This window comes from Neltuma alba, unplaced genomic scaffold (genome assembly GCF_004799145.2).
Source record: "Neltuma alba isolate B1F8T4 unplaced genomic scaffold, ASM479914v2 tig00006184_pilon, whole genome shotgun sequence".
In the NCBI taxonomy this organism is placed as follows: Eukaryota; Viridiplantae; Streptophyta; class Magnoliopsida; order Fabales; family Fabaceae; genus Neltuma; species Neltuma alba.
Genome location: NW_021634378.1, coordinates 39,214 through 50,477, shown reverse-complemented (window position 1 = coordinate 50,477; position 11,264 = coordinate 39,214). Strand labels below are relative to the sequence as shown.

Genomic DNA, 11,264 nt, shown 5'->3' with positions numbered 1-11,264 from the left:
GGATGTTGTTAATAGAAGAGCAACATGTGTAAGTTGTGTATTTAAATTTCGAAATAATATTAGCTATTGTCAACTGTTGTGCATAAGTTGTATTATAGTGATCGAAGGTTGTCATTAACAAACCCTTGACCTGTTCTGTTATGTAGGATGGAAGACTTGTTCGGAGGTTCAGATACATTGTCCATGTCTCCACCTAATGTGGTTAGTGAAGACCCACTATTGTTGCCATGTGTGGTTCAGAAATGAGCCAACCCCAATTCCGGAAATGAATTCAACAAAGTGGAGGGTTGCTTATCGGAGAAGGACAGATTTTTCCTAATGCAGTGGCTCTTAGGCAAGCACTGTATAGGTACAGTATTGCTATGAAGTTTTCATACAAGTTTGTGAAGAACAATCAACAAAAGATCATTGTGAAGTGTATGGCGAAGGGATGCCCGTGGTATATGGGTGCATACTCAATGGGACAAAGACAAGATTCTGAGTTGTTAATAATTAGAACCTTAAGAAGTGAGCATGTGCATTATGCACAGGACAGCTTGGTTGTATCTCACTCTAGAGGGTCAAACTTAACATCATCAATCATGATAGATTCTTTGAGGTGTAATATAGACAAGAATGCTAATGAACTTAGAAGAGATCTGTATAGAGAATATGGGGTGCGACAGAATTATAGTCAAGCATACAGGGGTAGAGAAAGAGCGTTGAGGGAAATACATGGTCGTGCACAGGATTCATACATGGCGATTCCCTGGATTTGTGAAAGGCTCATTGAAACTGATCCAAACACAAGTGCTCGATGGGAAGGGTTGGATAGTAACAGATTTCAGAGGGTGTTCATTGCTTATGGATGCTCAATTAATGGATTTTTAGAAGGGTGTCGACATATACTTTATATAGACGGCTGTCATCTAAGTGGTCCTTACAGAGGGACATTGATTTCAGCTAATGCATATGATGCAGACAATGAACTATTTCCATTAGCATATGCTATAGTTAGTGGGGAGACATATGATGATTGGGCTTGGTTTCTCCAGAACATCAAAGACATCACAAGATCAGTGGAGACAATGATAGTTTCAGATCGGAATAATGCCATTATAGGTGCTGTGCGAACAATATTTGGTGGCGAGAGACATGCTTTTTGTTATAGGCATGTGAAAGAAAATTTTAGTGCACATTATTTAAAAATTAACCGAGGCAGGGGACGAGTTTCAGGTACTTCAAAGGACGTTGCATTGAAAATACTGGATGGAATCGCCTATGCAAGGATTGAGGATGAATATGTTGCTGCAATGGGGAAACTTAGATCATTCTGTCCACAATTAGCTGATTGGGTTGACACTCAAGGAGATGTAGATCGGTGGGCTTTAAGCAAATTCCCGTTTAAGCGATGAGGATAACATCACCACTAATGTTGCGGAGTCGTTTAATGCCTGGATTTTGAAGGAGAGGAAGCACAATGTGTCAGTTCTCATACATGAGCATATGGAGAAATTAGCCAAGAAGATGGTTGCAAGCAAAATGGCAATGGAAAATTGGACAAATGGCGTTGGGCCAAATATTGAGTCCAAGTTGCAAGAAAAAGTAGTAAGAGCGGAGAATATGCATACTGTATATTATGGAGATAACCGAGTTCAAGTTGATACTACATCTCCTACTGGAATAATTTGTGTCACTGTTGATCTCACAGCTCAGAAATGCACTTGTTTAGCATGGCAAATGAGCGGAGTACCTTGTGTTCATGCCTGTGCAGCGATAAAGCTACTTCATGGTAGTGTTTATGAATTTGTAGATGATTGCTATAAGCTGTCAGCCCAAGAGAAGATATATGCAAGTAGTATGAGGCCAATTGCGACACATGATTGTCCTCGTCCCGAAACTCTCACCGTTACGCAGATGATGACGGGAACATTTTTACAGCCACCAATCACTAAAAGACCCTCAGGGAGGCCAAAGAAAAGAAGGATTGAATCTCAATTTCAAAGTAAAAAACTTTACCACTGTGGAAGATGCCATGAGCCAGGCCACACTGTGAAGACTTGCCAGAACCCCAATCCAAGTTGAGCTTTGCTGGTGGCTTGCTGATATTTCGTTTTGTGAATGCTTGTGACAGCATTTTTTTTGTAAATGTCATAACCAACACCTCAAGTTGTCCGTCATTATCCACACATGCAACACGTATGCTTTTTTGAATAGGTTGTAAATTTGGTGTAGTTATGTTGTACATATATATATCAAGTGGTAAATGACACCTGGTTGTAATCTGATATAACATCATTTCTGTATTTTTGATGTACTGGTAAATAGGTTGTAATGGACTTGTTATCAAACGCCATGCAGGTTGTCATTAGCAGTCTCAATTATGTTACTGATATAAAGTGACAATTTCTCCTACTTCCAGTGTTCAGTGATTTCTTAAGACATTCGAGCTGTGTTAAAGTCATAATATGATATGATTTGGTTAGAATTAGATCTCATGTGGAGGTTGTGGTATCCCCAGCGTCAATTGTCAGGGGCAATGCGAAGGTTGTTAACCAATTCTGTTCGGGTTGTCAACAATCCCTGTTGAGGTTGTAAATAAATTGCTGGAATAAAAATCTGCTGTAATATGATTTGGTTCTTTTAAAGCTGTTAATGACTTTAAAATGCTCTCAATTTTTGCTATTAAGGTCGTTATATGTGCTCATAATATAATTAAGTTAACAGCTGTGTTATACCCCGAGTGAGTTGTTAACCAATTCTGTTCGGGTTGTCAACAATCCCTTTTGAGGTTGTGAACAACCCCTGTTGAGGTTGTAAACAGATGTGGCAGAGAGGACTCTGATATATGCCTATCATGTCACCGTGGTTACCATTTGTTTATCCAGTCTTATTCAGTCTGCATTTGTGGCCATGATGAAAACACATGAATGCCTTTACAAAAACTTGATAACTAGTAAAGGATATCAAAACACATTAACATATCTTAACATCCAGGATTCATACATGCTCAAAGAAAAGAATAAAATGTGAACTTGACGTTCAGATGTCACTATGCTGTCAAATAAATAAATGTAAATACAATATATGCTTGTCATTTATTTCTTCCTCTTGCTTTGGGGGTTTCCTCGCAGCAAAGACAGCACTTCATCGCCATGCAGGTTGTTCCGATGAGTCACGAGCCACCACAAGCATCCAACCTTCAAGTCATGGATTTCTTCAGGGGAGTACTTAGGCATTGTGTAGCCGTCATCACCATACTCAGTGCCGTCCCATGTTTGTAACCAGCTCAACACATGCACCCCACAAGAGTCCCTACAAAGGAAAAACAAGTACTTTAGTGAATGAACATTAGCTCCCAAAGTTGAGACACAAGTACTTGTTGTGCTGAAAAATAACTCACGTGTCAGATTGCACATGAACTTTTACCCATGTGACTTCCTCGTCAATCTTGTCCTCCTCCGCAAACAGTGATGGCTTCAGCACACGAAGCACTTGGCAGAAACAATCTCTCTGCAATAAAGGGACAAACAGAAGAAACAAGTTTGACAGTTGTGAATGACAAGTTATCAGGAAGCATTAACAACCTTCGCTGTAGCCAATGACAAGTAATCAGCAGGCATTAACAATCAGGACAGTTAAGCAGACAAGCAACCATAACGCATTAACAAGTTATAGAATGAATGTAAAGTTGTGCATACAATCCCTCTCGCCATGAATTGCTTAGGATCTATCTGTCCTCTCTTCTTCCCTTGCTTCCTTTGTGGTTTCTTCCCTGTTTTCATTGCTTCTTCTTCCTCTCTTTGTAATCTCAACATCGTCAAATTGTCCACCAACGAGTCAAGGGCATAGAAACGCATGGTTCTTACATCCATCACGTAGCAGAACCAATGGTAATTGAAAAGGGTGGGGCCAAATATGAAGTCACAGTCTCCAATGTTATATCCTATGTGCTCCGGTAAGATTTCATGTTCATGTTTTTCCAGGCTCCACCTAAGAGGATTAGCGGCCATTGTTTGCATTAACTCGGGTGAAAAATGTGCCTACTGACACGACTGTGGTTCTCTTTTTCATCTCCCACCAAGGTTCTCGCCACCATAGACATGAACTATATCACACATACAAACAGTTAGTCATGATCATAATGACATTCGCAGTTCTCTATCTATATAAACAACTGTCTTACCCTGTCGTTCATCCATTTCCTGTCTTGTAGGCAGCAAAGCTCAGCACGTGTCAAGAAGTACCCATACATCTCTACAATGTACCTGCAGCAAAAGGAACAATGAGCACAAGGGTTGTATGTGTAAAATTGTTGTCAATCAGTTGTCCCAATTACAATCAGTCCCAACACTTACTTGGCACCTTCATCTTGATCACATCTTCTCGTGCACATCTGGAATAATTCCTCTTTCTCGTCAGCTTTTCTCTTGCCACGGCCTTTTTTCACCTCCTCTAACCAGGGAGATTTGATTGCACGGCTTCTCACCCGTGTTGATCTTCTTACATCCATTTGCCCTTGTGCTTGCTGGTCCATTTCATCCTTTTCCTCCATTTCATCGCCTACACCCTTATCCTCTTCTGCTGCTGCATCACTAGACTTGTCTTGTGTTTTTTCTTCTCCATCATCCTCTGATCTAGAGTGACTCCCTTCTCCTTTCTCCTCAGGTTGAGATTGACTCTCTTCTTCACGCGAAGCACTTTTGCCCTCTTCTTTATCATCTCCTTCTGGTTCACTCTGTTGTTCCTCTTGTGACAGAATTGAATCTTTTGGGCTTCCTTTACCTTCTTCACCGGTTTCTTCATCTTCAGTTGCCTTCTCTTTGTCATCTTCGCTACTTACTGCTTCCACCACATCTTCCTTGTCAACCTCATCCATCAACCTCAACTGCAGGGAAACCAACTCTTCTCCAATTGTCGACACCAACCCTTCAACCATGGTCATCAACCTTTCATACGTTCTCTTGATTTCCTGCAAAACAACAGTAATGAAAGTTATCATTACTCCAAATTCTACACAGCACCAAAATAAGCTTCACATGATTTACTTACAGGGTGGGTTAGCTTTATTCCTGTGTTGGATGCACTTGTTGAAGCCCCACCGACACTCGGAACGCCATGCAGTATGCCTCTGTCGCTATTCTTTTCTGATTTCACTCTTGCCTTCACTTTTTCCTCATCCCAATAAGTAATGGCATTTTCATTTTTTGCCGCCTTTTCTTTTCCGAGAGGAAAGTGTTGTAGGCAATAAATCTGCATGTGAAGTTAATGATAACTTAGATATACAACAACATCATCCAAACAGGCCACTGACAACATAAACAGCGAAAAATCACAACCTATACACTGCCCAATAACAACATACACAGTGACCAATCACAACCTACACACTGCCCAATAACAACATACACAGTGACCAATCACAACTTACACATAAGCCTGTCACAACATACATTTGCGCCATTCACAACATGTACAGCATCCAGTGACAACCCATACTCAACAGAATGACAACACGAACAGACTGCAATTACAACCTATACATAACCAGGTGACAAACCAACACAGCCCAATGACAACCTGCACACAGGTCAATAACAACCTCCACACCATCCACTCACAACATATACATAACCAGTTCACAGCGTACATTTTCCCAACTCGACGACATAGAGTAGTAAATAACAACATACACACTGTCCAATCACAACCTACACATAAGCCTGTCACAACATACATTTGCGCCATTCACAACATGTACAGCATCCAGTGACAACCCATACTCAACAGAATGACAACACGAACAGACTGCAATTACAACCTATACATAACCAGGTGACAAACCAACACAGCCCAATGACAACCTGAACACAGGAAAATAACAACCTCCACACCAGCCAGTCACAACATATCCATAACCAGTTCACAGCGTACATTTCTCCAACTGACGACATGGAGTAGTAAATAACAACATACACAGTGTCCAATCACAACCTACACATACCCTGTCACAACATACATTTGCGCCATTCACAACATGTACAGCATCCAGTGACAACCCATACTCAACAGAATGACAACACGAACAGACTGCAATTACAACCTATACATAACCAGGTGACAAACCAACACAGCCCAATGACAACCTGCACACAGGAAAATAACAACCTCCACACCATCCACTCACAACATATATAACCAGTTCACAGCGTACATTTCTCCAACTGACGACATAGAGTAGTAAATAACAACATACACAGTGACCAATCACAACCTACACATAACCCTGTCACAACATACATTTGCGCCATTCACAACATGTACAGCATCCAGTGACAACCCATACTCAACAGAATGACAACACGAACAGACTGCAATTACAACCTATACATAACCAGGTGACAAACCAACACAGCCCAATGACAACCTGCACACAGGTCAATAACAACCTCCACACCATCCACTCACAACATATATAACCAGTTCACAGCGTACATTTCCCCAACTGACGACATAGAGTAGTAAATAACAACATACACACTGTCCAATCACAACCTACACATAAGCCTGTCACAACATACATTTGCGCCATTCACAACATGTACAGCATCCAGTGACAACCCATACTCAACAGAATGACAACACGAACAGACTGTAATTACAACCTATACATAACCAGGTGACAAACCAACACAGCCCAATGACAACCTGCACACAGGTCAATAACAACCTCCACACCATCCACTCACAACATATACATAACCAGTTCACAGCGTACATTTCCCCAACTCGACGACATAAGTAGTAAATAACAACATACACACTGTCCAATCACAACCTACACATAAGCCTGTCACAACATACATTTGCGCCATTCACAACATGTACAGCATCCAGTGACAACCCATACTCACAGAATGACAACACAACAGACTGCAATTACAACCTATACATAACCAGGTGACAAACCAACACAGGCCATTGACCTGAGTAGCAGCCACTAACAACCCACGCTAAACCAAATGACAACATGCACACCATACAGTCACAACCTACACATCAGCTAATCACAACCTACATTTGTGTCATTCACAACATGCACAGCAGCCATTGACAACCCACGATAAACCGAATGACAACACGAACAGAAGGCAATTACAACCTATACATAACCAGGTGACAAACCAACACAATCCATTAACAACCTACACACAGTACTATAACAACCTTGACACCAGCAAATCACAACCTATACATAAGCAGTTGACAGCGTACATTTCTCCAATTGACAACAGAGTAGTAAATAACAACATATAGAGCAACCAATCACAACCTACACAGCACATTGACAATAAACTAACATCAAAGTAAATGAATCATACCCACACTTACCATTAGGAAGTACATGCAACCTCCCACATTTTTTGTCCCATCAGCTTTTCCTTTCTTCTTTCCTTTCTTGAACTCTGCAATTGAGTTGCAGAATTCTTTCAAAACTAAGCTGCTCCAATCATAGAGTCCTAAACTATCCTTTGTCACCACCATGACTTTCAACACTTTATTACTCACCCATACACTAGAGCCAGGACACAAGAGGACTCCTAGTGCATACATAACAAAAAGGAATTCAAACTTTTCTTCCTCTTTTCCTTCAATCAACCATGTTCCTATTGTTTTGTATGGCACTTTCCCGTAGTCACTCCTTAATTTCTTGAACGTTTCATCTTCATTCTCCACATTTATTTTAATATCTTCCCCCTTAAATGGTAGACCCATCAATTCATTTACATCTTCGGGCCCCACTAAATGCGTCTTCCCTCGAATTGAAATTTGCCTACTTACAGGGTCAAACACACGGATCAATTCACCACAAAAATCTCTATAGATCTGTGAGCAGCATATGTCAACCAATTTATCAAAACCAATTCTTTTCAGTCTTTCCATCTTATCTTTACTTTTCTTTAATTGCTTGCAGACTTCCATAAATTGTCCCGGAGCACAGTGTGTGTGAAAGGGAACAATATAATTCTTTCCTTTTGGTGGGACTCTCATTTCTTTAGCCCTTTCACCATATTGTTCTTTCTCCTCTTCTGTTAAGTTCCCCCAAGCCTTTTTCACAGAGTTAGTGCCCTCTTCAAAAGACTTAAACTTCTTCTTGTTCTGCTCATAAAACTCTTTAGTGAATAATATGTATCCGGAGAAATTCCTAGCCCTTTGTCCATCTTTACTCTTACTCTTTTTAGTCATTTTGTTCGACTGCAAAAAGGAAAAAAAATACTGTCATCAACATATATTTTAAAATAGTAAGTATCTTCAACACCACCAAATTATTCACTAATCAACAAAATCAAAATATATCCCTTTGGATGACAGAAAGCAATGAACGGCAGTAAATAATATGGATCACAAATCAATCCACCAGAATGAATTTCCCTTCATTGGTTATAGTATAGAGCCAATAGGTGCTATATCCAACAAGCAATTCCCTTTCTGACCTTATGGCCAAATTAACATTCCACCATAGAGCCCACCATAAAAAGCCAAACAAAACCTTTATTATTTTATTGCCGAACAAATCAATTACATAAAGTTCTCCCTTTTAATTCAGCAATATTAACAATAACTGATTGTTGCATTTAAAAAGCTCTACCAAATCAAATTTTTGACAATTTTAACCAGTGTTCTTCAAACTGATCTCTAATATAACTTAGTACCAACCAGCCTCAACTTTTGCCCCTAACTTTGATTCGCATGTCAGATCATTGTAATATCAACATACTTCACATTTCTAATATCACAGTGAAAATACAAGTCACGGTTATCACTGGTTCCATATATAAACACACGAAACAACCGAACATTCCAAACCACTTCAGGTCATCGAGCAGCTTTTACGAACAATCAACAATTCAAATGTTCAAACATTCCAAACCAAACATTTTTCAAAATATGACCAAGAAGCTTGAAATTGTCAAATATTCTAATCGAGAGAGACTAGTTGTCTGGAGATTGAGGCGTTAGTAGAGAGACCACCGGACTGTACCAGAGAGTTCACGGCGTCGGAGCAGACGGCAACCGAGTGCGGACCAGAGAGGGATGGAGTGCTGAGCAGAGTCGGCCGGACCGTGCTGGAGATTGAAACCATTCAATGCGTCGGAGAAGACGGCGACGGCGGGCGAACGAGAGACCGACGGACTGCGGACGAGAGACTGATGGCGTGCAGACCCAAGACCGATGGACCTCGCAGGGGATTGAAGGCGTCGGACCAGAGAGTGACCGAATGCGGAGCTGCGACCGACAATGTACCAACCAGAAACTAACAGACCTCGCCGGAGATTGAACCTGTCGGAGCACACAAGGATAAAGCACCAACGACACGGCGGCGGAGTGTGAGCGGGCGACGGAGTGTGAGCGCGCGGCTGATTTCGCGAAGATGAAAACCGAAACAATTTTGAGTGTGCTTCGGTTACTTTCTCTAATCAAAAGGGCAAGAAAGTAATTGCAAGTTTCAAATTTTTTGCTATAAGGTCCCTTGGGACCTCATATACATTTTCTGATTTCATGGGACCTTCTGGTAGTAAATTGTCTTCTGTGGGACTCTACAGTAATTTTCCCTAAAAATATGTGTGCGCGTATGTACAATATGCTTTATGTTAGACTTAAATTGGTAGGATTGCAGTCATGAATATTAACAAACTAAAGTGCCAAGCTAAATAAGTAAATTTCATGAGAGTTATTGACAAAAAATTTTCCCCTTTTATACAAATTAATAAGTAAATTTCACATAGTTAGCTGTTAATTTCTTATATCTCAATTAATATTATACGACAGTTGCCTTTTTTTGCCAACATTATACGATAGTTGTCTACAGAATTGTTGACTGAATAATAATAATAATAATAATAATAATAATAATAATAATAATAATAATAATAATAATAATAATATATATTCCTATTTCTTTTATGTCAATGACTTGTAAATTTAACACTATTATTATTCAATTTCCCATTCTAAGATTGTTAATTCTTACAGAACAGTTCTAATTGGAGTTATTAAAAAAAATAAGTTCCATTTTTTTCTCAAGCACATGATTAGTAGATTTAATATGATTAGTTTTTAGTTTTCTACAATGAAGTTTTGAATTGCTTACACTAAAAAATTTAGTATTAACATGCGTTAAAACACTTTAGTATTAACAACTTTGATATAAGAATTTAATAACTTTATTATAGGTTGGTTTTTTTAAATAATAATGTTTTAATGAGACAAGTTATTCAGCTATGAACATTCAAGTAAATGTGACAAAAATATTACTTTTTCATGTCCTAAATGTAAAAATTAAATAACTAATTCTGCAGATATTAATAAAATTTGCTAGGTTATTTATTTATGAAAAATGTATGTTATGCTTCTCAAAAATAGTCTCTTTAATCACTTGTATTGAAACTATTCATTGATAAAAATTCTCTTCATTAATACATGCAATCAATAAAACTAATTTGGAAAAGAAAAGTATAAATTTTTAAAATAAAGTGGATTGAAATTTTATATTTGTGACCAAAATAAATTTTTAACTAGCTCTATAATACTACCTCTATAATTTGTTAACTTAGATTAATAAAGATGTTTTAAGAAAAATAACACTTATTTATTATAAATAACTAAATTAACTAATTTTTTAATATTCATAAATTAGTTATTTAACTCTTATTCTAAGGATCAGAGGTAGTATTTATAATCAAAGAGGGTATGATATTTTGTAAATGCCCATTATTGACCTCCCGCATTTGGAATTCAAGGATCTTAATTATAGCATGCATGAGTGAACCTATTACCCAATTAATAAAAAATCCAAGTTACTCCATGCTTTGATTCTAAAGAATGCATGTAATAAAATAGTCTAGATACATTGAACTTGTATGAATACATTGATCTCTTTAAATTACTCCTCTGGTCTTTAATGTAAGATTTAATTAACTAATTTAAATTGATTAAAAATGTTAGTTAAATTAGTTAATATGATATTTTTTTTCTAAAATACCCTAATCATCTTCTTTATTAATCTCCCTCACTTTTCTACTTGATTATTGTTGAAAAAATACTAATATGGTTAATTTGAAAAAAAAAAATTGATAAACATATGAAATAGGTCTTACATACTAGACCAACATCAACTCTCAAAAGTCACGAGGTGCTTTAGGAAAAATAAATTTGATGGCAAAAAGACTAAAGTACTATCTAAAGTTTAATAAATGAAAATGAAAGCCAAAACCCGAAAAAAA

The 11,264-nt window shown here is 38.2% G+C and overlaps 2 protein-coding genes across 2 annotated transcripts; one reads left to right on the top strand and one right to left on the bottom strand.

The window, feature by feature from the left end:
• The first annotated feature begins 419 nt into the window (after window positions 1-419).
• On the top strand, window positions 420-1,394 carry LOC114749814 (uncharacterized). Its single transcript, XM_028938353.1, has one exon. It carries the CDS (start codon window positions 420-422, stop codon window positions 1,392-1,394), a length of 975 nt encoding a protein of 324 aa, XP_028794186.1.
• Window positions 1,395-4,000: 2,606 nt separating this feature from the next.
• LOC114749813 (uncharacterized) lies at window positions 4,001-8,226 on the bottom strand. The gene is made up of 5 exons (XM_028938352.1): window positions 7,372-8,226; window positions 5,032-5,232; window positions 4,338-4,951; window positions 4,166-4,247; window positions 4,001-4,087 (listed from the first exon to the last, which is right to left on the bottom strand). The coding sequence occupies exons 1-5, from the start codon at window positions 8,224-8,226 to the stop codon at window positions 4,001-4,003; spliced, it is 1,839 nt and encodes a 612-aa protein (XP_028794185.1).
• Window positions 8,227-11,264: the final 3,038 nt, after the last annotated feature.